This window comes from Hemicordylus capensis, chromosome 2 (assembly GCF_027244095.1).
Source record: "Hemicordylus capensis ecotype Gifberg chromosome 2, rHemCap1.1.pri, whole genome shotgun sequence".
NCBI classification, from domain to species: Eukaryota; Metazoa; Chordata; class Lepidosauria; order Squamata; family Cordylidae; genus Hemicordylus; species Hemicordylus capensis.
In genome coordinates this window covers 122,107,271-122,134,364 of record NC_069658.1, presented here as the reverse complement: position 1 = coordinate 122,134,364, position 27,094 = coordinate 122,107,271, and the positions used below count along the sequence as shown (strand labels likewise).

The following is a 27,094-nucleotide window of genomic DNA, read 5'->3' as shown; positions in this document are numbered from 1 at the left end:
TCTGGCCCAGCAAAATACCTCAATAAAGTATTAGTACCTAGTTTCTGGAGGGCTCTGATGCTGGCCCTTTGTAATGTCTTAGAAACAGCTGTCCGGGAGGGGAGATACTGTAAGATCCCCTATAAGGAGAGTGTCTGCCCTTGTGGTTCTGGGGAAGTGGAGTCAACGGCCCATGTTATCTTGAATTGTCAGTTTTCTCGAACTTTGCAGGAGAGATATATAAGTCATTTTTTAACAGCATACCCCAGTTCTGAGCAGTTCTATCTGCAATTACTTTTGACAGACCATTGTGATGTAGTATCTTATAACATGGCGAAGTATTGTTTTCTGGCCAATAAGACTAGGATAAGGAATGTTGAGAAGCGAGATATGGGTTTGCATTGAATTAAATCTTAGATTATTATAATGCATGGAGCCCTCAGTTTTATGTAATGGATGAACTCGGGTGTTATGGTTCTGTTTTATATTTTAACAGTTTATTACTTTATTTGACCAAGTTTGCTTTTATGTAAAGCTTTTGTACTTTGTGTTTTGCTGGTCGAATGACTATAACAATAAAAATTTGATTTGATTTGATTTTGTCTTGATACTGCCGCCCAGAACAAAACTCATTCCTCGCACAAATGGAAAAATAAATAAATTAGAGGGTTGCGGGATAGAGTATTTAAAGCTTGTGTTCTATGGGTACAATATTTAAGCTTGGGATGGGAGCTATGTTCAGTTGATATATAGGAGGACCTAAGCAGCAAAAGCATGTTGTTTGTAGTTTATGCTTTGTAGTTTATTTTTATTTTATTTATTTATTGTTAAGTTTATATACCACCTTTCATTAAAACAATCCCAAGGAGGTTTACATCAAAATTTAAAAACAAGATTATAAAAATGATGCAGTTAAAATATTAAGCTAAAAATACAGCTTTACCCCATACCTGGGACTAGCTATCCCACCAGACTGGACTGTTGTACTGCTCAGCAGAGGTGTTCTTTTAAGTACAATTTGTGTGATGCTTCTGTGTCAAATATCTGTAAGCTAGCTAAAAAATGAAAGCTAAACAATGCAAAACCAAGAAACCAGAGGTTATTTAACATGCTTTTTTGTTTGTATTTCTAGGAAACTAGCATGTTCATTTTCAGTCTTCCATATGCCTTATTGAACTGCCATTATTAAACACTGAAATGACTTCTTTGTATTAATAATTGCCTAGAAGTAAATGTGCAGAAGAATCTATTAATCGTTTCTAAGCTATTGCAAAGTATGATGTTCCATACAGACGAAGGTAATTTAATGTTAGATCCTGCTTTTTGGAAATTCTTTTTGGTCAAAAGCATAATATAAATCCAAGGAATGAGTTGCATTGAAATTGGTGGGTGTTCTTTATGATGGATTTTGTTTTGGATTAAGTGACATTGCATGCTTTCTATAAACATTTGATTTAACATTTTTGACAGAGGAATCTTCATTTTTAAATGTACTGTATCAATTAAACAAACTCATTTGAACCCAGACTGTTTCCTTTGAAAAACGTTTTTGATTGTTATATCTGGCACAGATAAAGTATAGTATAACTGAATATTTTAATCCTGTTCTTGGATTTTTACAATTTTTGAATATGTAACATGATTACTTTGTTTAAATAGTACAAATTACTAAGAAGCTATGAAACTTGGCCTTGTGTTAAATTGGCATTTGCTTTAGCAAGTTTTAGGGATTGTTGCTGTCAGTTGTTCTTTTTAGTAGCTTATGGAATATGCGGAGCTTCATACCCAGCTTTTTTGTAATTAACCTGGAAGTGGGGGGGAAACCAAAGGGAAGATGAGAAAAGCTGGCTGTGGTAGCCTTATCTATCCCTTATCTGTAATTTGTAAAGCATCCTTATCTAGCACCTGTGCTTGCACAAATTGCACTATTTTGTATATGCCTCCATTTGGATGCACAAGTTCTCCCCAAAAGTGCCTTCTTGTGAGTGGACCTTGGCCATAATCCCAGTAAGCATTCCTATGCATTGTCAAGGTGATTGCATTGGAGGTGAATATGAATATGACGGGGTCTTCGTAATACAGAAAGATTTTTCTAGAATAAAAGAAGTGTAGCACATCAAATACTGAAGTTAACTCCCCCCCCCCCCTTTCTTGGCTAGTAGTACTCTAGTTGTTTTGAGAGTTAGATAACTTTCCACATGCTTGGGAAAGCAATGATGAGTGTAAATAATGGAGACTCTGGGTTTGATTTCTGGGCTTAATGTTGATTGTATTTTGTATATTAGTTGATATCCATTGTAGGGATGTGCAAAATGTTTCAACTCAAAACTGGCCATTTCAAGTGTTTCAAGCTTGAAACAGAACACGCTTAAAATAAAGGGCCTATTTCGAGCTCAAAACACGTTGAGTGTTTCAAACGCCGTATTGGAGGTCTCTTTTTCCCAATTTACCAGATTGGTGTTCTGGTACTGGCTTCTGACTGGCTTGGGATCTTCTTGCTTGTTGGTTGGCTTGATAACATACAAATCAAGTGTTGTCATGGGCAACTGTCACCATTGGCTGGGGCCAGGGAGGAGGGAAGGGGAACTCAAAAGGAGGGAGTTTCAAATTCAAATTGTATTCAAAAGGAGGCAGCAAAAGCCTTTATATTGTGCCTCTCTTGAAAAGGATAGAGGTGGAAGGTTTGATTTCGTGATTTTCTCGTTCTCAGCACTGAGTATAATATGCTGTGCTATTGCTGCTATAACTATCTGTTTTTGCTAGATCTCAGATTGACAAAGGCAGAACTTGGGTGCCTATTTTTGCCTTTCTTGAGTTGTGGTTTGTTTTGTTCGTGAGATAGTGTTGTGGTGAGAAATGCACAGGTAGGGGTGTGTGTGATGTTAGTGTTTATGTTTGTGTGTGTGTGTGTGTGTGTGTGTGTGTATGTGTGTGTGTATATATATATATATATATATACATATATGAATGATTTTGTGTGTGTGTGTGTGGTTGCTGTGATCGGCTCCCTGTCTGGCTTTGAGACTAACTTGTGCTTCTTGGAGAACAAAAGCAAAGCTGCTAACATATTGGCGTGAATATTTGCCACTACAAGCAAAGACTCTTAACACATTCTGTTTTGGAGCTAGTGACTCAGTTGTGTTTCTAATATATATATATATATATATATATATATATATATATATATATATATATATATATTTATTTATATAGAATTACCTAAATAATTTTGTGCATATCTAAAAGCAGAAAAGTTTAATCAGACATGTAACCTTTTGTGTATGGACTTAATGGTTCATAATGCTTCAGATTTTTTAGAGTCTCTCCGTAGAATATTCCTCTTAGAGCAGAAGTCTGAACAGCCAATGTAACTTCTAGCATTAAGAAAAGTTATAATTGAAAACAGCACCAGTCTTCAGCTGAAATTCAGCCAGGCAATAGCATCTGAATATTACTGCTGCCTAGTAGCTGCTCAGCAGCATGTGTAAAATGAGCTTGCTTTTAACCCAGAACCTGGTGTGGGAAAACATATTACAACTAGTATTGCTTGTAGAAATTACAAGCACTCTGGCAGGTGTTCTTCATAGTGATGCCACAGACTAATTTTCCTCACATCTTGAAGTTGGGGACCTGAGAAGCATGTCAGCACTTAAAGAAGGTGGCAAGAGGAAACATGCAGTTCACCCCACTTCATGTATCTCTTCCTTTTGTTTCAGATAAATAAATACCTGTTTTACTATTTAACAGATGTATGCCCCACCTTGCCTGACTGAAGTAATCCTAAAGTGGCTTATGATTCATATTAAAATATACTGTATTTACTTGAATCCAAGATTAGGTTTCCCCCAAGTTCTTTTATGTTAGAAATTGGGATATTGTCTTAAATTCAGAGTCTTCTTCCTTTTGGGTAAATATAGGTATAACCTGCATTTAATTTCTCTTTCTCAAGGAGCTTGTCTTCAGAGTAATCTTCTATTTGGTTAAATATGGTATTGCACACACAAATTGATACAACAATCCCAAACTAATTAAAAAATTAGATTGCATATAACTTGAGTTGTGATTGTAATAAAAAAGGGCGGGGTGATTCTTGAGCTGTGATTAGATTATAGAGTTTTAACTTGGAGGAAATTTTGTCTTTTAGGGACAAACTAGACACAATGTTGAATGTGTCATCTACTTGGGGGTTTGCTTTTATTCTAAAGTAGCCTCAAATGGTCCTGATCCAAGATGGAACCATGGTGTACAGGTAGAGGTTTAACTCTTTCCTGAGTGCCATTTTAAGCCTACTTTCCAGTAAGCTTATGAGATCACCTGGCACTGTGTTTGTGTCGGTGTGCCTCCCCATCTACTTCACAACACCTGGACCAGTATGAACCAAATCAGGTACAGTTGTAGGGACACCTCAACAGCATAGTTTGTGATGATGTCATCCACCCCGATCCAAGATGGTAGACACGTAAACCTTTGATGTGCAAGTGGGCTAACTTGTGAACCACTTAACCAATTTGAACCAAATTTGCTGCAGCTTGTAGGGACACATAAAGTTGTGCTATCAAGTCGGTGTCAACTCCTGGCGACCACAGAGCCCTGTGGTTTTCTTTTGGTAGAATACATGAGGGGTTTACCATTGCCATCCGCCACACAGTATGAGATGAAGAGCACCTTCCTATATTGCTGCTGCCCGATATAGGAGTTTCCCATATTCTGAGAAACACACTAGTGGGGATTTGAACCAACAGCCTCCTGCTCTCTAGGCAAGTTACTTCCCCATTGAGCCATTAAGTGGCTGTAGGGATACATAGGGATGCTGTAATGGCATGGTGTGTGATGTCGTCCACTCCAATTCAAAGTGGTGGCCATGTGAACATCTGAGGCACAAGCGGGCTAATTTATGGACTCCCTAGCCCATTTGAACCAAAATTGGGTACAGTTGCAGTGAGTGACACACAGGAACACCTCAGTGGAACAGTTTGTGATGTCATCCACACCAATTCAAGATGGCAGATGCATAAACCTTTGAGGTGCACGTGGGCTAATTTGTGAACCACTTAACCGATTTGAACCAAAATGGCTGCAGCTGTTGGGGCACCTAGTAGCGTAGATTGTGATGAATTCATCCACCCCAGTCCAAGATGGTGGACATGTGAACTTTTTAGGCTCAAGTGCACTAACTGGTCTTGTGGTAGCAAGCATGACTTGCCCCCTTAGCTAAGCAGGGTCTACCCTGATTGCATATGAATGGGAGACTTGGTATGTGAGCACTGTAAGATATTCCCCTTAGGGGATGGAGCTGCTCTGGGAAGAGCAGAAGGTTCCAAGTTCCCTCCCTGGCATCTCTAAGATAGGGCTGAGAGAGATTCCTGCCTGCAACCTTGGAGCAGCCGCTGCCAGTCTGTGTAGACAATACTGAGCTAGATGGACCAATGGTCTGACTCAATATATGGCAGCTTCCTATGTTCCAATGAACTTGAGAACTGTTGAACTGATTTGAACCAAATTTGGTACAGTTGTAGTGAGCGATGCACAAGGACACCTCAATGGTGTAGTCTGTAATGATATCCACACTGATCCAAGATGGTGGATGCATGAACATTTGAGGCACAAACGATCCAACTTGTGGACCTCGATTTGCACCAAATTTAGTCCAGTTGTAGAGACAGTGAAAGGAGAGTAGGCTGATTTGTTCTTACTAGAACAACTTGTTTCTATTGAAAATCCTCCCTGAAGTAACAGTGGCATTTTGGGAGGGATTCATTGCAGTTTTGGGGAAAACATTTGGAAGAAATGGCCATGAAATGAGTTTTTAAAGGTACCTAACGGAGTGGTTCAAAGGGAGCTTTAGTAAGTGCATTAAGAATCCTATTGAGGTGCCGGGAGATGTTGATGGCCCCCCAAGGAACCTCGAAAAGTGAGGATGGAGTAAAGAGGGAGCATCCAGAGCAGATCAGTTGAGCACTGAGGCGAGGGCTGATTTTTGATGTCTCAGTGTACTAGGTTGTAGTTTAAGTTCCAAACCGGATTGTAAGAAAGCCAGTACTTCGGGGACTCCTGCAAACAACAGAGATACGTACTTCCAGTGCACCCACCATGAGAAAGCTGACCAAAGTAGACTGGTAAATTGTACTGGCAGACAATCTTCTAGAAGCTAGGATAGTATTCTGTACTTCAGTGAGTACCCTGCTTGAGCCAAGGCTGAGTGCTCAACCTCCACGCAGAGAGTTGGAGCCATTGAGGGTCTGGGTGGAGAATGGGGCCTTGTGACAGAAGGTCCTGTTGTGGAGGAAGATGCCAAGGGGGCCAAAGTCAGAGATTCAATAGGTCAGAAAACCATGGCCTCTGGGGTCAGTATGGTGTGATGATGACCAGGTCTGCCCTTTTGAACAGCACTTCGAATGTCTCTCCAAATAATGGCCATTGGGGAAAACACATCTATTTATTCATTCTATTTCTATACTGCGCTTCCAAAAAATGACTCAGAGCAGTTTACACAGAGAAATAATAAATAAATAAGATGGATCCCTGTCCCCATAGGGCTCACAATCTAAAAAGAAACATAAGATAGACACCAGCAACAGTCACTGGAGGTACTGTGCTGGGGGTGGATAGGGCCAGTTATGCTCCCCCTGCTAAATAAAGAGAATCACCATGTTAAAACGTGCCACTTTGGCAAGTTAACGGGTTAGAAGTTAGAAGGCCATGGGGCGGGGGCATGGTGCCATTAATGCATCCATGGCTTCCGCCTGGGGGAACTGAAACCTTGTGAAGAAGTGTGGCAGTCAATGGTTGCGTGCTGATGCAAACAGGTCCACTTCAGGAAGGCATAGTACCTTGGTCATCTGATGGAACACATCTGGGTGAAGTGACCATTCTGTGGGATCTATCGTCTGATGACTGAACCAATCTGCGTATACGTTTGCCGTCCCACTGAGGTGTTCCACCAATATAAACAGGAGGTGATTTTCCACCTTGTTGAAGAAGATATAGGATTCTGCCATGATGGTTTTTGACCTTGTCTCCCCTTGGTGATTGAGCTGGGACTTTGCGGTGATTTTAGGCACATAGGAAACTGCCATATACTGAGTCAGACCATTGGTCTATCTAGCTCAGTATTGTCTACTGGCAACGGCTTCTCCAAGGTTGCAGGCAGGAATCTCTCTCAGCCCTATCTTGGAGAAGCCAGGGAGGGAACTTGAAACCTTCTGCTCTTCTCAGAGTGGCTTCATGTTGTCCATCTGGACGAGCACATGGGTGCTCGTGATCTGTGGTAGGAAGTAAATGAGTGTTAGGCAGATTGCACTGAGCCCCAGCCAGTTAATCTTGTGATGAAGTTCAGAGAGAGACTATTTGCCCTGTGCATAATGGCTCTGGCAATGAGCTCCCCAGCTGGAGAGGCTTGCATCTCTGGTGATGGTTGTCTGTGAGGTGATTGTGAGTGAAAGCTCCTTATTGAGTGCTGGAGATAGCCACCATTCAAGTGACCTAAGAAGCTTGTTCATCAGGGGGAGCTGCACCTGCGTGCATTCCATGATGGCCTCCTGATGTGGTAGGATGTGCCACAGGAGTGTTCTTTAATGCCATCTTGTCCAATGTACACATTCCTTGCAAGAGATCATTGAGCCTAGGATATGCACCAGGAGCATCAGGTCTTCCGACAGTTAACACAGGAGAAGATGAATTAGTGATCTCAACTTGTCTTTGCCTTCAGAAGGTAGATACTGTCACATTTTGAGTGTTGATGAGGGCTCCCAAGTATTGCAGGGGCTGGGAGGGTGACAGATGACTTTTCTGATCACTGATGACAAATACGTGGTTCAGGAGCATTTGTGTGGTCTGTTGAATTTCCTTGTAAACCTGTTGATGTGTCTGAGATCTGATGAGCATATCAACCAAATAAGGATGGACATGAATGGCTTGCAGGTGTAAGTGTGCCATGAGAGCTGCCAACAGCTTCGAAAAACACTTGCGTGGCCAATGAGAGGCCGAAGGGCACTGCCCTGTATTGAAACTGGGGGATGTTGTAAGTGAATCTGTGGTAGTGAGTGCATATCGGAACCTGTAGGTAGGCCTCCGAGAGGTCTGTGGTAGTGAGGAATTCCTGGGATCACACAGCTTCCTTGATGGATCACAGAGATTCCATGTAGAATGGCTTCTTTTTTATGAACCGGTTCTGGTGCTTTTGGTCTAGGAACGTCCTCCAGGACCAGTCTTGCTTAAGTACCAAAAACAATATGAAAAACATGACTTGCCATGATTCTGTTGATGGTACTGGTTCTATTGCCTTGATCTCCAGCAGATGAAGAATAGCCAGATACAATTGTAGCTGTTTGGACTGGTTTTGAGGGACAGGTGTGGCTAAGAACGTGGTTGGGGGGAGGCATCTCAAACTCTAATGCGTAGCCATTTTGGATTGTGTCCAACACCCACCGGTCGGTAGTGGAGGTCCACCAGGCTCACAAGTGTAGGGTGAGTCTGTCCCCAACTGGAGCGGAGTTGTAGTTTATGCATTTGGTAATTGGGGGTGGAGGGGAATCATCTACTGCTGTGGTCTGAAAGATTCCCTTGGACATTGCTGCCACTGGGGATGCCAACCAGGTTAGTTGGTTGTGAGTCTCTGATCTCTGAAGGGAGGATCCTGTATTTCTAAGAAATGTTAGGTTGGGATGAAAGGAGCTATTATTGAAACGAAAGGGCTTCTGTGAATCTTGGCACCCTTGGGGAATAGCTTTTTTTCATTTCCCTAGTCGCGACTATGATGAGCTCTAGAGGTTCACCAAATAGCTTGTTCCCCATGAATGGGATCTGCAGTCCAATGTTTTAGCCAGAGGCACCTACGAACTGCCATCCCAAAGCTATAGCCCGGGATGCATGTTGGATAGAATCCTAGCTGGAGTCAGCCACGAGTGCGGTGGCCCTGGCTAGTTTATTAGGGATCATTAGAAAGGAGATTGAAAATGCAACTGCTAATATTATAATGCTCTTATACATAACTATGGTGTGGCCACATTTGGAGTGCTGCACACAATTCTGTTCACCATATCTTGAGGACATTGTAGAACTGGAAAAGGTGCAAAAGAATGTAATCAAGATGATCAGGGGCCTGGAGCACCTTCCTTATGAGGCAAGGCTACAGCATCTTGTATCTTATGAGGCAAGGCTACAGATTTTTAGTTTGGAAAAGAGGTGACTACGGGGTGACATAGAGGTATATAAAATTATGCATGGAGTAGAGGGAGTGGACAGAGATAAATTTTCCTCCCTCTCTCACAAAATTAGAACCAGAGGTCATCCCTTGAAACCAATGGCTTGTAAATTTAGGACTGACAAAAGGAAGTACCATTAATCTATGAAATTCTCTCGGGATGCAGTGATGGCTAGTAACTTGGATGGCTATAAAAGGGGTTGGCAAATTAATGGAGGGCAGGTCTATTAGTGGCTACTAGTTTGGTGGCTATAGGCCACCAAACATATAGAGGCACTACATATGCCTCTAATACCAATTGCAGAGGATCAACAGCAAGAGAGAGATCATGCGCTTCACCTCTTGCCTGTGGGCTGCTCAGTGGTATCTGTTGGGCCACTGTCTGAAACAGGATGCTGGAATAGATAGGCCTTGGATGCTAGACTAGATAGCAGGGATGTTCTTATGACATTCTGCTGCTGCCTATCCCCCACTATCAGAATGCTGACAGGAAAACTATATTTGACTTCTGCAATAAGAAAGGCTGTTGGTAAGTCTGATCTTTTGCCACCTTCTTTGTTTGTGTAGGTTTGGAGGGGAGGAACACAACCTCTGCTTTCTCTCCCTTGATCTCTGACCTGGTTTGTATGCAAAGCATTATGGCCCATTCCCAAAATGGAAGCCAAGGTGGCAGTTCTAAATTCAGAGGATTGGCAGAATATTCAGAAAAGAAGTTGCCAAAAAAATCAAAATGAGAATTTTAAGGAATAGCATTTTGAGTTGAGGCTAAGAGATACTGGAGGTGTTCAATCTGTATATTCAGAAGGATTTTTTTCTTGCTGCTTGTGTCTGAAGATTGGATGGTTTTTCTATCTGAAATATTTTTAAGTCTGAAAGGCTGTGGTCATATACATTAAAAGGACTTGCAACCTTTTCTTCGGTTTTTTTTGTTGTGCTTGTGGACTTGTGATGGGACCGAAGGGATACAAGTCATCCAGCGTATTTCTATATTACTCTGCTGTGCTGTGTGTTGGACTTGCAGATCATATGTTGTTTAATATAGTAGATCTTGACATTCTGCTTTTGAAGGTGGCAGTTTCCCTAAGATAAGTACAGGCAGTACAACAATTGAATCCACAGTGATGCAATTAGGACTGATGGTTTAATTCTTGTTCAGCTTGTACAAGTAATTTTGTGTAGTTTGGAGGCTGGCAGAAAGCAATGAAAGAAGCCTTACAGTACTTATGGCTTTTCAAAGTCTTGTGAATTGACTATAAGGTTGTAGCTCTCCTTTTAATGACTAGAAATGCTTGATGAAGCCTACCTACCACAGAAGGAATATAGTGACTCCTGTTAGTTTTCTCTTCACCATTGTGCAAGATAATTTTTCTGGATAGAATGCATGCTTGATGGGTGTTTCAGTCAAAGAGAAGAGAAGATGATCCTGTATAGAAGGTGCATTATGGGTTCTTTTAAATAACCCATATTTAAATCTGAAATTTAAATAATTTTCACTGTTGTTGAAGATACGTTTAATTCTAAAGGCCAAACTGTGGTGGATGGTGAGTTCCTTGATGTGTTTTGAATGAAAGGAATTTTAGTTTGTCAATGCAAGCATCAGTGTGTTCACTGTACAAATCTGTGACCCTTTTTGCACTTGATTGTGGGGAGAGTATAAAGGAAAGGTATATGTGAACTTTGTGCCTTTGGATGATTGGATTCATAAAGATTTAAAAACAAACCGCTAAAATCCTTTCTTTTTAGATTTTAATGTTTATCTGCACCTCATATCTGATGGGTTTTTAATTTACTAATTTGTATCTTTTAAATTCAGTTTTAATCTGGATCTTGTGTTAATTTAATTAACATTTGTTAATAAATTAATTTTTACATTGTGTTTATATTTTACCTATTTAAATAGTAATCTTGTGAGCCATGAGCTGTATGCATGGAGGGGCAAAGAATAACTATTTTAAAGAAATAAAATAGAGTTGATTATTGAATTGTCCCTAATTTACTTTGCCACCAATCCAGATTGCAAATACGTTGTCAATGTATCACCACTAGAAGAATGGGTTCTAAGTGGACTCTAATAAGTAGGATGGTTTATACACAGAATAATATGATTAAATCAAGTTATGTTGTATGAGTAAAAGAAGATGTGCTAAAATCTTATTGCAAAGTCTTTTTTTGAATGAAATACAAAATCATGAATAATTCAGCATGTATTTGATTATGATAGTTTTTGAAAGGTGAATTCCTTACATAACTACTGCCCTGGTGATGGCTGCCATTACTATGGTTTTGCCATGATTTTTTGTCGCATTTAAACAAAAATTTGTGTACTTGGGCAACTGAGAATGTGCTGTATTAGTTTTGAAAACAGCTTATATGTGTATATTTCTAAACAATGCATTGCAATCAGTATAGTCAAGGACACTGCTTCTGCTGTTGATTTTTTATCATGTGGCTCATGGTTCAGAACCAACAATATTCAAAACAACTTTCTTATACCACTAGAGATATCTATACTGCTCTGTTCTGGCATAAACGTTGGTGTGATTTCTCTTGTTGGCATCTGGGTTTCATTTTTCTGCTTCTAAAACCTAGCCTATGGCTTGTTGCTTTTGCTGGTACATTACCTGCTTCAAGTCATAAGGCAAGTATTGGTGTATCAGAATAGCCAGTCATTTAAACTAAGTTTTATTCAATTCTATTTCAGCAAGATACTGCAGCATAATTTGTTGCAATTTGTAGGCTGCCTGTGACCTGCCAGTATGGGTTCTGTTACATAATAGAGAACAGAGGTTTAAAAGAAAAAGAATGCTGGCTGGGAGAATTTTCAAAGGGAACTGAAAGCAATACTGTACAGGAAATTAAATCATTGGGCAAGGAAGTGGAATTGGACTGATTGCAGTCATTAATGTCCCTTTAACGAGGGGCATGTAAGGAATGTTACTCAGCAACTGTGATGGTCCCTAGTGTGGTGCCAATTAAATAACGTGGATGTGGTGTTTCAAACAAACAGCTAGCTTTGGGTAGGCAGGGGGAGTAGAGGGGGATTTTTATGAGGCAGGAATAATGCTCGCATCCTAGAGAACACAGCAAAGTCTAGCTATTGTCCTGCAAGAACAGTCTGTAAGGGAAAATCCTTATATTTGAATGTGCAGATCTGTGAAAATTGAGTAGGTTGTATATATTTCTCCTACCTTTCTTGTTCCATCCTACCTCTCCTTCTTATTATACATTGAATACAGCATGACTGCAATACTTAAATATTCCTTTTCAACCTTTATATTGCACATACTACACAAAACCCCCAATTTATTTCAACTTCTTGTATCTTTGTCTTGCTTTTAATTGCCAGTTAGTAGTAGCAATCATTCTCATGTGCTATTTTCTCTTCTTTTAAAATATTTACCTTTTTGGGGGGGTTTCATATTGAGTTCTTCCAGTGCCTCACCATACTTTTTTATTATTTAGAGAACTTTTAAAATTCAAGATTACAGGCTTTTGCTTATATTGTTCACCCTCAACCTTGTGTGTCATTTCCATCATGCTTTTTCTTCATTTGTTCATGCTCTCTAAAAGTTCAGCTGGCATGGCATCTACCTTTTTACAATCCATTTTTATTGCAGATTTAGTAACAGAGACTATGAATGATCCCAACGGAGTCCTGTTTCTCCCCTCTACTACATCAACATGAGTGTACATGAGGAATGCAAGAAAGTAGGGCTCTGTTGAGCTATATGGAATCCTCTGTACATAAGTACTGCAACCATGGTGTGAATACATTATTTTTCTGTTAGTTGAAAACAGCATAAAGTAACGTGTGATTTTGTTATTGCCAATAATATTTGTTGCATAGTTATTTCAGGACTGATTTCCTGACTGAATTTCATGGTCTTTATGGAAGATATCTTGAGTGCTCATTCTTGCTTTCGTACCACACTTTCCTTATTTTTCTTGTTTTAATTTTTCCATTAATCTTGGATCTGAATCTGATCCTATATTTTTATATAATTGTGGAATATAGTATAAAGTGGACTTATTAAAAAATAGTTTCTATCTGATTTCTTTTATATCCGGTTCCATCTGTTAAATGTTGTACATGTTAATCTCTTATTTTACATTTGGTATTTTATTACATATTCATAGTTTTGCTTTCTGTATGTAAGCTACCTCCAATTTCTTAAGTTTTTTGCAGTGTATTGTTTTCTGCTCTGTGCTGTTTTCTCTTTGACAACATGAATTGGACAATAATCCGAATCATCATTTGGAGGATATTGAATGAAGTACAGACGTGCACATTCTTATCATTGCCTTTTATTTCCCCTTCTTTTTTTGTGTCTCTTCCTTCTCTGTTAATCTGGTTTAGCACTAACCAGTTTGCCAAACCAGAATAATTTCAAGCCAAGGTTTCTGGTTTGGGGGTCCTGTGTTAACCACAGTTTGCCAATTCACATTTCAACTATGGTTGGCACTAAGCAGGAAAATTTCGAGAGAAACTGTGCATGAAGGGGTGAGGAGTGTGCAGGTGGACTACAGTTCAGTTCTGATTCTCATACAGTGATTCAATTGGCTGTCTGGATTTAGTAATTGTTTCAAAGGCTACTTTAGTCTGTTTTAGAAACATGCATGTGTGGTGTCTCCCCCCCCCTCTCTTATGATACACTACTTCAGACTATTGTTAATACCTGGTTACCTAAATTAATACAATCACACACACACACACACACACACACACACACACACACTGACCTTGTTTATATGCTCCTGCTTTCTTTTTTGAATAATGGAGCACTTTTGAATGCTTTTTTAAAAAAATGCATTTCTCTATCTTACAGTTTATTCTGTTAATGTGTTGGCTGTTTATTTTCCTCAACATAAGTGCTGTTGTCCAGTTTTTCTTCTTCTGTGTTACCAGATTTATTCATTTATTTGGTTCCTACAGTTTATTTTCTGCTTTCCTAAATTTGACATCTAAAATAGTTCTAAACAGTTTTAACATTGTGTTAAACTTCATGTTTTCAACTTTGTTGTAATTGGTACTGTTTTTATTGTAAACCAGCCAAAGACATTAGTTTTGGGCGGTATAGAAATGTCTTAAACAAATTACAGGTACTGTACTTCCCCTTTTTTTCCTTTAGCTGTATCATGTTTATACTTTTATTCCTCTTATTTTGTTCACTTACTATGATTTTTCTTCTTCCCTATGGTCTGTTGCCTACCATTTATCAACCTGCAACATTTCCCCCCTTCACTTTCAGCAGGTGACATCTGATTTAGTCGGTAATCTTTTCCAAAATGTACAGCAGTTGTGAATGATTAGCTGGAGTTCTTCAAAATTCTGTTACCATCAAACCAACTGTCACTTTCCCAGTGTTCTAATCTAGTTTGCTCAAACATTCCTGCCATCATTGTCCTTTCTGTGAATGTTCTGAACATGAACACCCTTCTGATAATGTCTGTTTTCCTTTCTTTAAAATCTGCAAACTGTAATACTACCAAATGGCAGCCTGACTTTTGTGGGTTAAATTTCCTAGTGTTGGCTGAGTGGGATTCTCACTTACTCATGTCCTCCTTAGTCGTCTTCCACCCCTCTGAGCTGTTTTGATGCTGAGAAGAATGCTTGCTTTGCTTAATTTCTGGGAAGTGCTGTGGTCTGTAATTCTGTTCACCAGCCCTCTTACCTTTTAAGTGTTCCACTGCCCTCTGGTCAAAGTGATGAGAGGAATCTTAACCTTCCTCTCTGGCTTGGAGCTGGGAAGGAGAGCACACCAGCAGTTCTGCTCTTGGAGAGAAAAGTTGGGATTGCTCTTTTGGCTCTGGGCTGCCAAGGTGCTTTAAGTACATTGACAAACTAGTACCACAGGGACTGACAAATCCCAGGCACCAAGGAGCCATGGTGCCTAGACTAGGCTATTCAGGGGTGGAGTTATTTAATGAAAACTTAATTTGCCCCAGGCACAGCCCTGTTTCTGTTCTAATTATGTTATTTGTAAGGTAGATAAAGAGAAGGCCATTTACCCTCTCCTCACCATGTCTGCCATTAAGTCCAGTAATTTTGTCAAGTGTCCATTGTCTGGTTCCTAAAGAAAATTTGTCTCATGTAGTACCAAAACAATCCTTAGCCTTCCTTTCTCTGCCTTAGGCTTGCTGTTCTCTCTCTTGGGCTGCTGAGGCATCCTGAGTGTCTTGGCTCCAAATGTGTAGCTTGGGAGGGAGCAGGAAGATTGTCCCTGACCCAATGTAATGACCCTGCCCAATGTCCATAATTGGAGTGGGGGTGGGCTTAGCACAAAAATTGTCTCAGATTTGTGGATCTCTTCTTAAGTGTAAATAATCCCCACCCTTCTATGGTCCTCCTCTCTGTATATTTGCACAGACCACAATTAGTATTGTTCATCTTTAAAAACCTTCAGCTCTTACGTGTCCAGGCTTTGGTCTTCTAAAGGACACGGATCCCTCCCCAAATTCATGATTTTGGTGAATACCTGAAGGTAAGAGTGGACGTCATCAGCAGTGACCCACTCTTAACTTTTCCCTAGGCCTGTTCTGGTATCCAGAAAGCCTGTTTGAAGGACACCTACTTCACTAATTATATATTGTGGTGTTGGCCTTGGCTGCCACACTTCCTTGAGTGGTGGGAAGTTCCAAGCTTTGCTCTGGATTCCCTTGGAAGGGGAGTGACTGTAGGCTTATGATGTCCTTATAATTGATTGAGTTATCCAAATATACAGGTTGAGTAGTGAATGGTGTTGAAAGAGAGCATATGATTTCTAAGCAATGGTTTTACATATGAAACTCCAAACTTTGCATCCTAAGATACCTCTGCTGTCTGCTTGGCTCATGTATTCTTCCTCTGTCTGCCCCAGCTAGAAACTGCCTGCTGTTCACTAACTCAAACATTTCCAGGGAAGGTGTGGGGGAGGGGGAGTTATACTTTCCTTGAGCCTATGCTGTGTGGTGGGGAAAATGTGATACAAGTTTCAGTGGTGGCTGAATGTAGTTTCCTTCTTACACAAACCTAATACAGCCCCACCTCTTAGGAGAGGGTAAAGGGAGACCCTCCCCACAAACTGAGTATGTGACCCTTATAAGAATCTAATGGCAATCCCCATCTTCTAGAGCAGGGATTCTCAATGTTGGATCCCCAGATGTTCCTGGACTTCAGTTCCCATAATCCCCAGCCCCAGTGGCCTTTGGCTGGGGATTATGGGAGTTGAAGTCCAATAACATCTGGGGACCCAACATTGAGAAACACTGTTCTAGAGTACAGTTAGAGCCATTAGAGGAACGTCATCTAGATTTGCTTGGCCATCAGCCAGTGACTAACTACTAAAGAATTGCCACTGAACTAATGACCCATCTTAACTTGTGTTCATACATGTTCCCACACAGTCAGTGTTAAATTATTGACATAACAGATTGAAGGTTTGGTTTTCATCATATTGAACTGAATAGCAACACAAGCATTGAGGTTATTGGTATGTCATTGTATCAATATTTTCCCCCTGTGTAAGAGTAAAAATGGTCATATATACAGTACGACGTCTGTGTAATAAAAACTAATTGCATGCAAATAAAACATTTTGCTGTTGTTGGTTCTCCATCCCCTTCTTCTAAGGACTTGTGCAATTAAAAAAAAGCCTGCAAAGAGAACCAGTGTGCACTGTAACAATATTGTGTGAAAGGGGTCGTCCGTGGGATCCAGGACATTTGCTCCCTTGGTCCAGAGAGCTTGAGATCGCTCTTACTATTTTTGCATTCTGATGAGGCCCATGTTGGTTATTTCTCTGAGCTTCCTTGATTGCAGCACAGTACCTGGACTACTTCACCCATTCAGATGTTGAGTGACTTTGCCCACCTCAAACTCTTGCTTCAAGTAGCCTAGGGTAGTCTAATATCCCTGGAGTTCTGGTGGTCCTGCTGCTCTTGCATCTTTCTGTGACATAGACATGCCTAACCATTACTCTAAGCAAACTAGGTCTTTAAAGGTTAGTTGTCTAGATTTTGTGACATAAGTGCTACCTAATGTGTTCATATACAATACACTGTCTTCATTTGCATACTACAGTATGGCATACAGCTGTGCTTGGGGTTGCTCCTGCTTCCCCTTCCCCTACTTAAAGTAATCTGGGGCAGAAAGGGATATAGTAATGCCAAGAGGCTATTCACCGAACAGTACAGAGTATCTGCTATACTTTTTTATTATGTTTTTTCTATATCCTCTGATTACTTCTGATGGTACAGTGTGGTGGACAGTCTTCTTCATCATTGTTTTTGCTGTTGGTAATTTTTTGTTTTCATTCAATTTTAACTAAGCTCTTTTTGAAATTGGGATTACTTTTTGTGCTTTTGAGCTTTGCCTGAAGTTGACAAAACTACCTGTATCTCCATCAAATATATGAGAGAATACTTCCAGGTCTGTATCAATCGTACAGAAGTACTAAGCATTCAAGATGTATACAGAAGAAGCCTGTGAGAGTGATTCCAGTGAGGAAGGTAAGTGCAGAACATTTATAAAAATGGAACTTAACACAGTGAATTGTAAGGTGAATACAGATGCCATTTACCAAGTGGTAACTTAACAAGGGGTGCAGTAAACAGTTGGTAAGCTGATTGGAACATTCTGTGAAGATGTAAGGAATGCATTCCCTTCCTTTCCAAGATTTTTGATCAGGTGCAGATGTATGGCAATTCCCTCCACACAGCTTGAGTGATATTGCAGGTAAGCAGCTTTTCAAGTAGTTACATGTGCACCCATTTTAAATTACCACTTGGTAAATGTTCATCTGTATTCACGCTTAAATCATTCTAATTGAGGAACATAGTAGTATGGAAGTTTGGTAGAGCAGATTTAAGCATCTTTCTAAGGATTTCTATTCTGGGATGAAACTTGCTCTGTAACAGTATAGATCGGTAGTTAAGCAAGAAATGTGTTATACAGAGAGCATGAATCAATATCATTTTTTAAAAAAATACATTGAACTTAACACTTCAGGGTGATTGTTTAAACCTTTAAGAAATAAAGTCTAAAACAAAAGTAACACAGAACATTACAGCTTAAAGTATTAGACATGTTTTATGTTCATTTTTTTGCCTCTACCTTTAATGGGCAATTGCTTGTTTCAGAGTAATGATTTGGAGCAAACCCATAGTTTTCATTGTGCAGACTATATTTAAAATAAGGTTAAGGCCACAAATCAGGTTTCACACTCACCATAGTTAAGCATTGCATCTTCAGTGAATCAGTTTTTCTTTATTATTCATAATGAGGTATTTCCAAATGTACTTTAAGTACTTCTTGGAATTCTAATGATATTGAAGCCCTAACTTTTGAAAACCTGTATGATACTCTAGCAGTTATTTGGGAGAGGGCAAACAGACAAAATCAGCAGGGGATCAAATACTTATTTCCCTCACTGTAGCTGCTTGTTATTCTTTATCTGCCTTTCATACAATAAATGTTCTTAAAAATTGTAGATTTGGTTTCCTATTTCCTGAATATGTAAGCATTTGATATAATAAACAGCTGGGCTTGGAAAATACTTGAAAGGATATATATGTATCACACAGAGACTTCATATAGAGTCCTTAGCCCTGTGGAACAGCATAGATGTTAAGTACAAGAGGTCACAGGTTCAAGCCCTTGGTGTGTTGTTAGTTTTTATTGTTTTAATACAGTGTTGTGAGTCACCCAGAGAACAATTTGTTGCGGGGAGGCTAACAAAGTTGTTTGCTATTTGTTTAATTAGTTATCATCGCCCACTGGAAAAGGCTGGGGGTTGGGGGGAGAATGAAAAACTGCATTGTCTGAGAAAATCAAAGGAGGAATAATGGACTGATCATATGACTGTGGTTGCTTTTTGCACCAGACATCCTAGTAAGCCACACACCCCATGCTTGTTTAGTTGATTGCCTGACCACCCAGCAGTTCTTAATATCTACCCATCTCCCTCCACCACTTACTTCCTCATTCATCATAGCAGTGGTGACCTGAGCTGCCTGTGAACCCTGAGAAAACTGCCCTCACTGAGGCTTATGTGGTCACAGAGTGGGGAATGGCAGGAATTGCATACTAAGGAACTTGCTGGTGTATTTCCAGAACACTGATCTATAATATTTTTTAGAAATTCTTAAGAATGGATGAAGTCACACAAGAATGGAAACAGGCTAATATCCCAGCCTTCAAAGCAGGGGGTGGGTTCAGGAAACTACAGACTGGTCAGCTTGATCTTGATACTTGGTAGGGTCCTAGAAGATGGTCGGTCTGTATGCATCTTGAAAAAAAATATAGAATCCAGCATGGATTTATCAATAATAAATAAATAAAAGAAAACAAATGGGTTACTAGCTTAGCCAAGCATTTGATAACGTTTTCCATTATACTTTGTTGGACAAGCTTATCAAATGCAGGCTAGATAGTAGGTAGATTCACAACCAGCTGGAAAATGGTATTCAAAGAGTGCTAGTTCCTCCTCAAATATAAGATGGTTTTGAATGGGGTGTCGCTGAGCTCTGTCCTGGAAATGGTACTCTTCAACATTTTTTTTTAATCTGAGTTAATGAAGGGATGGAGGAAATCCTCATCAAATTGGCTGCTGATGCAAAGTTGGGAGGAATAGCTAACACCTCAGAAGACCCAATGTAAATTCAAAGTTATCTTGAGAGAACGGGAAACTGGGCTGAAACTAACAAAATGAAATTCATCAGACATATGCAAGGTTCTGCACTTCACCTCTTTCCCACCCCCACCCCCCAAAAGTCTGATGCCCAGGTTTAGGGTGGGAAAGCCGGGCCTTAGTACATGTGGAAAAGAACTCAGGATTGAACTGTTCAGAATTTTTTAAAAAGGCTTTATAATGCACCCCTAAAGGGGGTTGGCCTTTGGGATGGGGCTGTGGGTGGGTGGAGGTTTGGTCTAGAGGTTATTGGGTTTTTATTGTACTAAGTTGCGCTAGGCCTGTTTGCAGACATGTGTTTGGTCTCTCTTGAGAGGGATGGTGCTGGGGGTGCATCTGGCAGTTCTGGGGCAGCTCTTACTTTAGTGATGGGGAATAGAAAAATTTGCACTGGCAGAGCAGCTGGCCGTTACAGGGGAAGGGAAACTAGTAATTGTTAATTGTTAATAGAAACTAGTAACTGTTTCTACTTCCAACTGCCTTGTCAACTCTCAGGCCTTGGGGAGCAGTTCCAACTACCCACAGAGCCTGGCCTTGTTCATCTGAAATGCCAGGTCCGTTCAGAATAAGACTGAAATTGTCCATGATTTGATCATGGATGAGGGAGATGACCTGCCATGTATAACTGAGACCTGGTTGGGGGAGGTGAGTGGTCGAGTGGGGGCTCAGCTTCTTCCTCCAGGTTATTCTGTCAGGGAGCAGGCTAGGGCAAGTGTGTGTGTGGGGGGGCATGGCTGTAGTCCATAAGAATACTATCTCCCTTACCAGGGTCCCTGTGAGACCATTGACTTATATTGAGTGTGTATTTCTGAGGCTGTTGGTGTATCATGCATCCTGCTGCCCAATTGACTCCCTAACTTTGCTGACGGGGCTGGTCACAGAGTTGGTGTTGAGTCTCCCAGACTTTTGGTGCTGTGGGACTTCAATATCCACTTTGGGGCTGTCTTGACTAGTGCAGCTCAGGAGTTCATAGCGGCCATGACTACTATGGGCCTTTCTGAGTTAGTTTCTGAACCAACTCATGTTGCTGGCCACGCACGGTCTTCTATTCAGATCAGGGGGATGTTCCGTGGGTGGGGGATTTGATAGTTTCCCCATTGTCATGGTCAGACCACTATCTGGTTAAAGTTGGTTTCCCAGCCACAACCCACCCCTGCAGGGGTGATGGACCTATTAGGATGGTCCGTCCAAAAAGGCTGGTGGACCCAGTAGGTTTCCAAAAGGCCTTGGAGGATTTTCAAGTTGGTGCAGCCAGTGATTGTGTTGATGCCTGGTGGGAACCTGGAATAGGGAACTCATCAGGGCAGTAGACATGATTGCTCATAAGCGTTCCTCCCGACCTGCTTCAAAAATGGCCCCCTAGTATACCGAGAAGCTGAGAGGGTTGAAGTGGCTGGGTAGGCGACTGGAACACAAGTGGAGGAGAACTCAGCTTGAATTTGACAGGATGCAACATAGGACCCATTTGAAGGGACTATGCAGTAGCGGTGCGTGTGGCAAAAATGTTTTTTTGGTCAGCACACATTGTGCCTGCAGGCTCGCATTTGACAGAGCTATCCCAGGCTGTGAAGATTGCTGTTCCTTCTGCCTCAAATCAGTTCCCAGAAGTGTCCTGCTGTGATGCTTTTAGTGAGTTCTTTGTGGACAAAATCTCCTGTATTAGGGCTGACTTGGACTCCACCATTTCTGCATTGTCTATGAAGGAGGTGTCCAGCAATCCCTCTTGCAGTGTTAGGTTGGATCAGTTTCAATCTGTGACTCCTGAGGATGTGGACAAGCTGCTTGGTGCAGTGTGGCCTACCACTTGTTCTCTGGATCCTTGCCTGACTTGGCTGCTTTGATTTAGCAGGGAGGTTGATGGAGGTGGCCTGGTTAATATCATAAATGCATAGTTGAGGGAGGGGAGGGTGCCTCCATGTTTGAAGGAGGCAAATAGTTAGACCTTTTCTTAAGAAGCTTTCCCTGGATCCCTTAGTGATGGATAGTTATAGGCCAATTTCCACTCTCCCTTGGTTGGGCAAGGTGATCAAGAGGGTGATGGCCAACCAGCTCCAGGCGGTTTTGGAGGAAACTGATTATCTAGACCCATTTCAGACTGGCTCTAGAGCGGGCTATGGGGTTGAGACAGACTTGGTCGGTCTGATGGATTACCTTTACCGGGGAATTGACAGAGGGAGTATGACTCTGTTGGTTCTTTTGGATCTCTTGGTGGTGTTCGATACCATTGACCATGGTATTCTTCTGGGTCACTTAAGGGAGTTGGGGATAGGGGGCACTGCTTTGCAGTGGTTCTGCTTCTATCTATCAGGTAGATTCCAGATGGTGGAGCTTGATGACAGTTGTGCCTCAAAACGTGAACTGTTATGTGGAGTCTCTCAGGGCTCCATTCTGTCACCAGTGCTTTTTAATATCTATATGAAACCACTGGGTGATGTCATCAGGAGATTTGGTGCTGATGACACCCAAATCTACTTTTCATTTTCATCTGTATCATCAGGAAATGGTGTTCATTCTCTAAATGCCTGCCTACAGGCAGTAATGGACTGGATGAGGGATAACAAATTGAAACTGAATCCAAGCAAGATGGAGGTGCTAATTGTAGGTGCCCAGAATCTGAGGGATGAGTTAGATCTCCCTGTACAGGATGGGGTTACACTCCCCTGGAAGGAGCAAGTGTCCAGCTTGGGAGTACTCCTGGACCCAGGCCTCACACTGGTATCTCAAGTGGAGGCCATGGCCAGGAGTGCTTTCTGTCAGCTTTGGCTGATTTAACAGCTGTGTCCATTCCTTGAAGAGGACAGCCTAAAAACAGTGGTGCACCAGCTGGTAAGCTACAGGCTTGACTACAGCAGTGCGCTCTACATGGCGTGGATGCCTTTGTACATAGTTTGGAAACTTCAGTTAGTTCAAAATCCAGCAGCCAGATTGGTCTCCGGGGCAACTCGGAGAGACCATATAACACCTGTTTTGAAACAGATACACTGGCTGCCAATATGTTTCTGGGCAAAATACAAAGTGCTAGTTATTACCTCTGAAGCCCTGAACGGCTTAGGTCCAAGTTATCTTAGAGAGCTCCTGCTTCTGCATGATTCCCACTACACGCTAAGGTCATCTGAGGAGGTCAATCTCCAGTTACCACTGGTACGTCTGGTGGCAACTCAGACACGGGCCCTCTCGGTAGCCGCTCCTGGACTGTGGAATGCGCTCCCTGCAGAAATCAGTAATTTGAACTTGTTACTGGCTTCTAGGAGAGCCCTTAAAACCTATTAGATGTGCATGGTCCGCACCGGTCCGGACCGGCACCGAGGGGGGGTCTACCTTTAAGGGCGGGGGGGAGAACTTACCCCTCCCGCCGCTCTTCCCCCTCCGGCGCTGTAGTTTCAAGCGTAGTTTTTGGGGCGGCAGCGTTCCTCGCTGCCGCCCCTGCCCCCGTTGTCGCCTAGAAGTCTCCGTAATCGCAGCACGCATGCGTGCACCTGTCGCCGCCGTGCACGCGCGCGCCGCCTACATCACACGAAGCGTGTGTGACACGTAGGCGGCGCGCGCGCATGCATACTGCTATTACGGAAACTTCCAGGTGACGACGGGGGCAGGGGCGGCAGCGAGGAACGCTGCCGCCCCAAAAACTTCGCTTGAAACTACAGCGCCGGAGGGGGAAGAGCGGCGGGAGGGGTAAGTTCTGCCCCCCCGCGCCCTTAAAGGTAGATCCCCCATCGGTGCCGGACCGCTGGACTGGTCCGGCTCCGAACCGGTTCGGAGGCCTCCAACATGGCCTCCGGACCGGTTCGTGCACACTCCTAAAACCTATCTGTTTGTCCTGGCCTTTCAGGGTTGTAAAGGGTTTTTTTAAAATGTTGTAACCTTGTTTTTCAGGGTTTTAAATTGTTTTCATTGATTAATTGTTTTATGGTGTCTTTATAATCTCTGTTTTAATTGTTAATTGCTTTTAACTGTTCCGTTTTAATTGTAAAGTGCCCTGAGCCATTTTGGAAGGGTGGTATAGAAATTGAATAAATGAAATAATAATAAATATTCAATTTTAATAGATTCTATTTCCTTCTGTTTTTATTTGAGGAAACAAGAATGACTGCTTTTACATCTTGTCCAAAAACCTTTAAAGTTGGGTTGTGACTTTAGAAGGTGCAATTTATAGTTTTTATGATAGATAAAATATTAGTACATCAGAAAAATGATTATACGTTTGATTACTAGCCTGCGTGGTATAGTGGCTAGAGTGCTGGACTAGGACTGGGGAGACCCGAGTTCAAATCTCCATTCAGCCATGAGACTTGCTGGGTGACTCTGGGCTAGTCACTTCTCTCTCAGCCTAACCTACTTAACAGGGTTGTTGTGAGGCGAAATCTAAGTATGTAGTACACCGCTCTGAGCTCCTTGGAGGAAGAGCATGATATAAAATGTAAAATAATAATAATACAAAATGAACAACTTCAATGCTTTGGTATCTTTGTAAAAAAAAAATCTTTTTATAGAAGAAACACCACTGAATATCCTAATCATACTCATCCTTTAATCTCTCAAAATTCTTCTTGATATGGTTGCTAATCTTTTACAGTAAAGGCTATATCCTAATATTAGAAGATGACATCATTCCTAATAAAACTGATATGGTTTGCCTCTTGTCTCCAGACATCCATCATATAATTGTGATTTTGGTCAGTTGCACATGTAGAGCAATAGGTTTCTAGTGCTTCATTGAGAAAATGAGGCCTTAACCTACCCACCCATGAAGTCTGTTCCTTCTTCACATTCATTCTGAGGAAATAGGGGAAAGCTTCCTTGCTCAATTTTCTTCACTATCTCAGAACAAGGAAGAAGAAAGATTCTCTTCAGTGTCCTTCAGAATACAATTTACTTCTGTTGGTTTTTTGTAAGCCATTAAGTGAGAGCCTGTATATGACTCCCTTTAAAAAAGTGTAATAGAGATAATTTCTGACCTTTCCATGTGAGGGTACTTTTACCAGATCGATTTTTACATGAGAATATTGCTGGGGAAAGTCATATTCTGGTTATTCTTCCATTTCAAAAATAGATGTGTGGTTTAATCCTTAGAGTTTTTTATCTCACTATTTTTAGGGTTTTGCATAATACTTGTATAAGTTGTATTCTCCCTCCACATCCTTTTTGTGAGGGCATCATGGAACAACTAGCAAAAGGAATCTGGAGACTGAAGAGAAAAGATAAGATATTTTCAAGCTTATGGTAGCTTCCTTAGTTATGTGTCTGGTCGATGAAGGTGATTGAATCCTAGATGTTGCGGATGTGGATTCATCACGAGTTTTAAACTTTATTTCCATATGTTTGCTCTTCCCTTGGGAGGCTCAACATATCTTGGCGTATGCATGCACTTATTTAAAAGTGTAGAAAACTCTTCAGTGATATTCTCCATTTTTGGGGTCATTTTATATTTATAGCTACAGTGTTTACTTATTTTTAATTTACATATAAAACAAGAATTGTGTAAGGTTTATGTAAAACTATTTTAAAAACTGAATGCTTGTTTGGTTGGTTTGTGTGAAATAAAAGTCCCAATGACCTACAGATACCAAATTCTGTATACACAATCATGTCACTGAAATTAGCTGAATGCACTACTTTTTACTCTGGAATATGCTCAGTGAAAACTTAAATGGGGTGTGTGTGTGTGTATGTGTGTAAGAAATTATGAAAAGCATACTTCCTAGGTATCTACTGAGACCAAATTGTGCATAAACAGTCCTGTCACTTAAATTGGCCGAATGCACTACTTAACACTGGAATATTCTGGGGGAAAGTTGCTTAATTTTTTTGGTACACATTCTGAATATAATCATATTTTAACTGTCGTTCTCAACAGATTTTTAACATTCAATCAGATCAATAATTCCAAAAGCACGTCATGCTTGAGAGAAGCAGAAGATCTTACTCAGATTCAAATTTACTATTTACTATGATTTGGATTTACCATATAGGGTGGTAATTCAATGAAATGAATGTTTGAAATCCTACAAATTGCAAATTGTTATTTCTCTTTTGCAAGCGCATTAATACAAATTTTTATTTTTATTATATATATTTAATTTCTTGAACTTTGCTATAAATGACTTTGCCTGGTCAACAACAAACCTCACCTTTGAGTCTTAAATTGTTTAAGAGCATGAATATATATACTGTTGTAACTCCTTAGTAATCCTAGAGAATCTACAAGACAATAACTGTTGAGCATCACAATTTAGAATCGATAGTATGAATACTTATCATTGAAGGAAAATGCATGGTTTAACTAAACAGCTGAAAAACCATTTTGCAAGCAAATTAACTTGGCTTATGATTCTGAATTACATATTTGCTTGTGTAATGCTTATTTGGCATTTGTTTCTTTTTTTTCTGAACAGCTAGCTGTTAAGCTTCAGTTTACAAGGGCATAGAATTGAAGTGTATTTTGAAAGTATTCTAGAAAATAGTTTCAAAGAAGGTATGCATTCTGAAATGTAGAAATGCATTGGTGGTTATAGCAGTAGTGAAAACCTATGATGATAAATGATGGCCTGTCTGAAAATCGAAGAACTTTTGAAAAGATTTAAACTCCTTAAATTTGGCTTGCCAGAACTTTGAATGAGAACAAAGGTAAAGAAGCTGTGTTGTTGGTTTTTTAAGTAGTGATCTTGGATTTAAATAAATGGATTTGGATTTCACAGGAATGGTCTGCAGATCAATGAAATAAGAAGCATGTGTACAATACTAAAGATACAGTTACATGCAATGGCTGGAATGAAAGCAAGAGATTTAACATTCATTTCAAGTGTCTCTACCTCTTAACAAAAATTAGTTTTGTCGTTTGTTTGCAAAGCTTGTAAATGTTTAACTTCCAGGGGGGGCCCCCACCTCTTTATGATTTATGATGGGGAAAGGCTGATCACTGGGGAACAAATTTTGACAAATACTTGTATTGACAGAGCAAGCAGCCTTTTCTTCTTAGAGCTAATCCAGACTCTCCTAGAAACAGTTTTAAGAAAATTTGAAAGTGATGGGGAAGAAACCAAGCAAGATAGATTTCATAGATTTTTCAAACTCAGTTAAGTTTTGAGGGAAGCAGCTTACTCTTGTTGGGTAGCTATAGTGGGTATTACTCTTTTTCTCTTTCAGTTTATGCTGTGCCTTTGCAGGCAGCAGAAGCAGCACTGAAAGTGCTAGGCCTCTTCATAGCCCACCCTACAAAAAATTTGCAAAATATGTATGTGCATGTATA

At 40.7% G+C, this 27,094-nt stretch overlaps 1 protein-coding gene and 1 long non-coding RNA gene across 14 annotated transcripts in view; one reads left to right on the top strand and one right to left on the bottom strand.

Moving 5' to 3' along the window:
- LOC128341659 (uncharacterized) overlaps window positions 1–14,900 on the bottom strand; it is a 45,203-nt gene extending 30,303 nt beyond the window's left edge. The window contains exon 1 of the long non-coding RNA XR_008314503.1: window positions 14,356–14,900. This is a non-coding gene — a long non-coding RNA (uncharacterized LOC128341659). The remainder of the gene's footprint in view (window positions 1–14,355) is intronic.
- Window positions 1–27,094, top strand: part of MLLT3 (MLLT3 super elongation complex subunit) — a 236,238-nt gene that overhangs the window by 97,152 nt on the left and 111,992 nt on the right. Inside the window, exon 1 of one of the 13 annotated variants that reach the window (XM_053288063.1) lies at window positions 17,262–17,668. The exons of the other annotated variants lie outside the window; for them this stretch is intronic. Within the exon in view, the coding sequence (XP_053144038.1) occupies window positions 17,626–17,668 (43 nt within the window). The 5' untranslated portion in view covers window positions 17,262–17,625. Of the gene's footprint in view, window positions 1–17,261; window positions 17,669–27,094 lie in introns of those variants that run through there. 13 annotated transcript variants of the gene reach the window in all.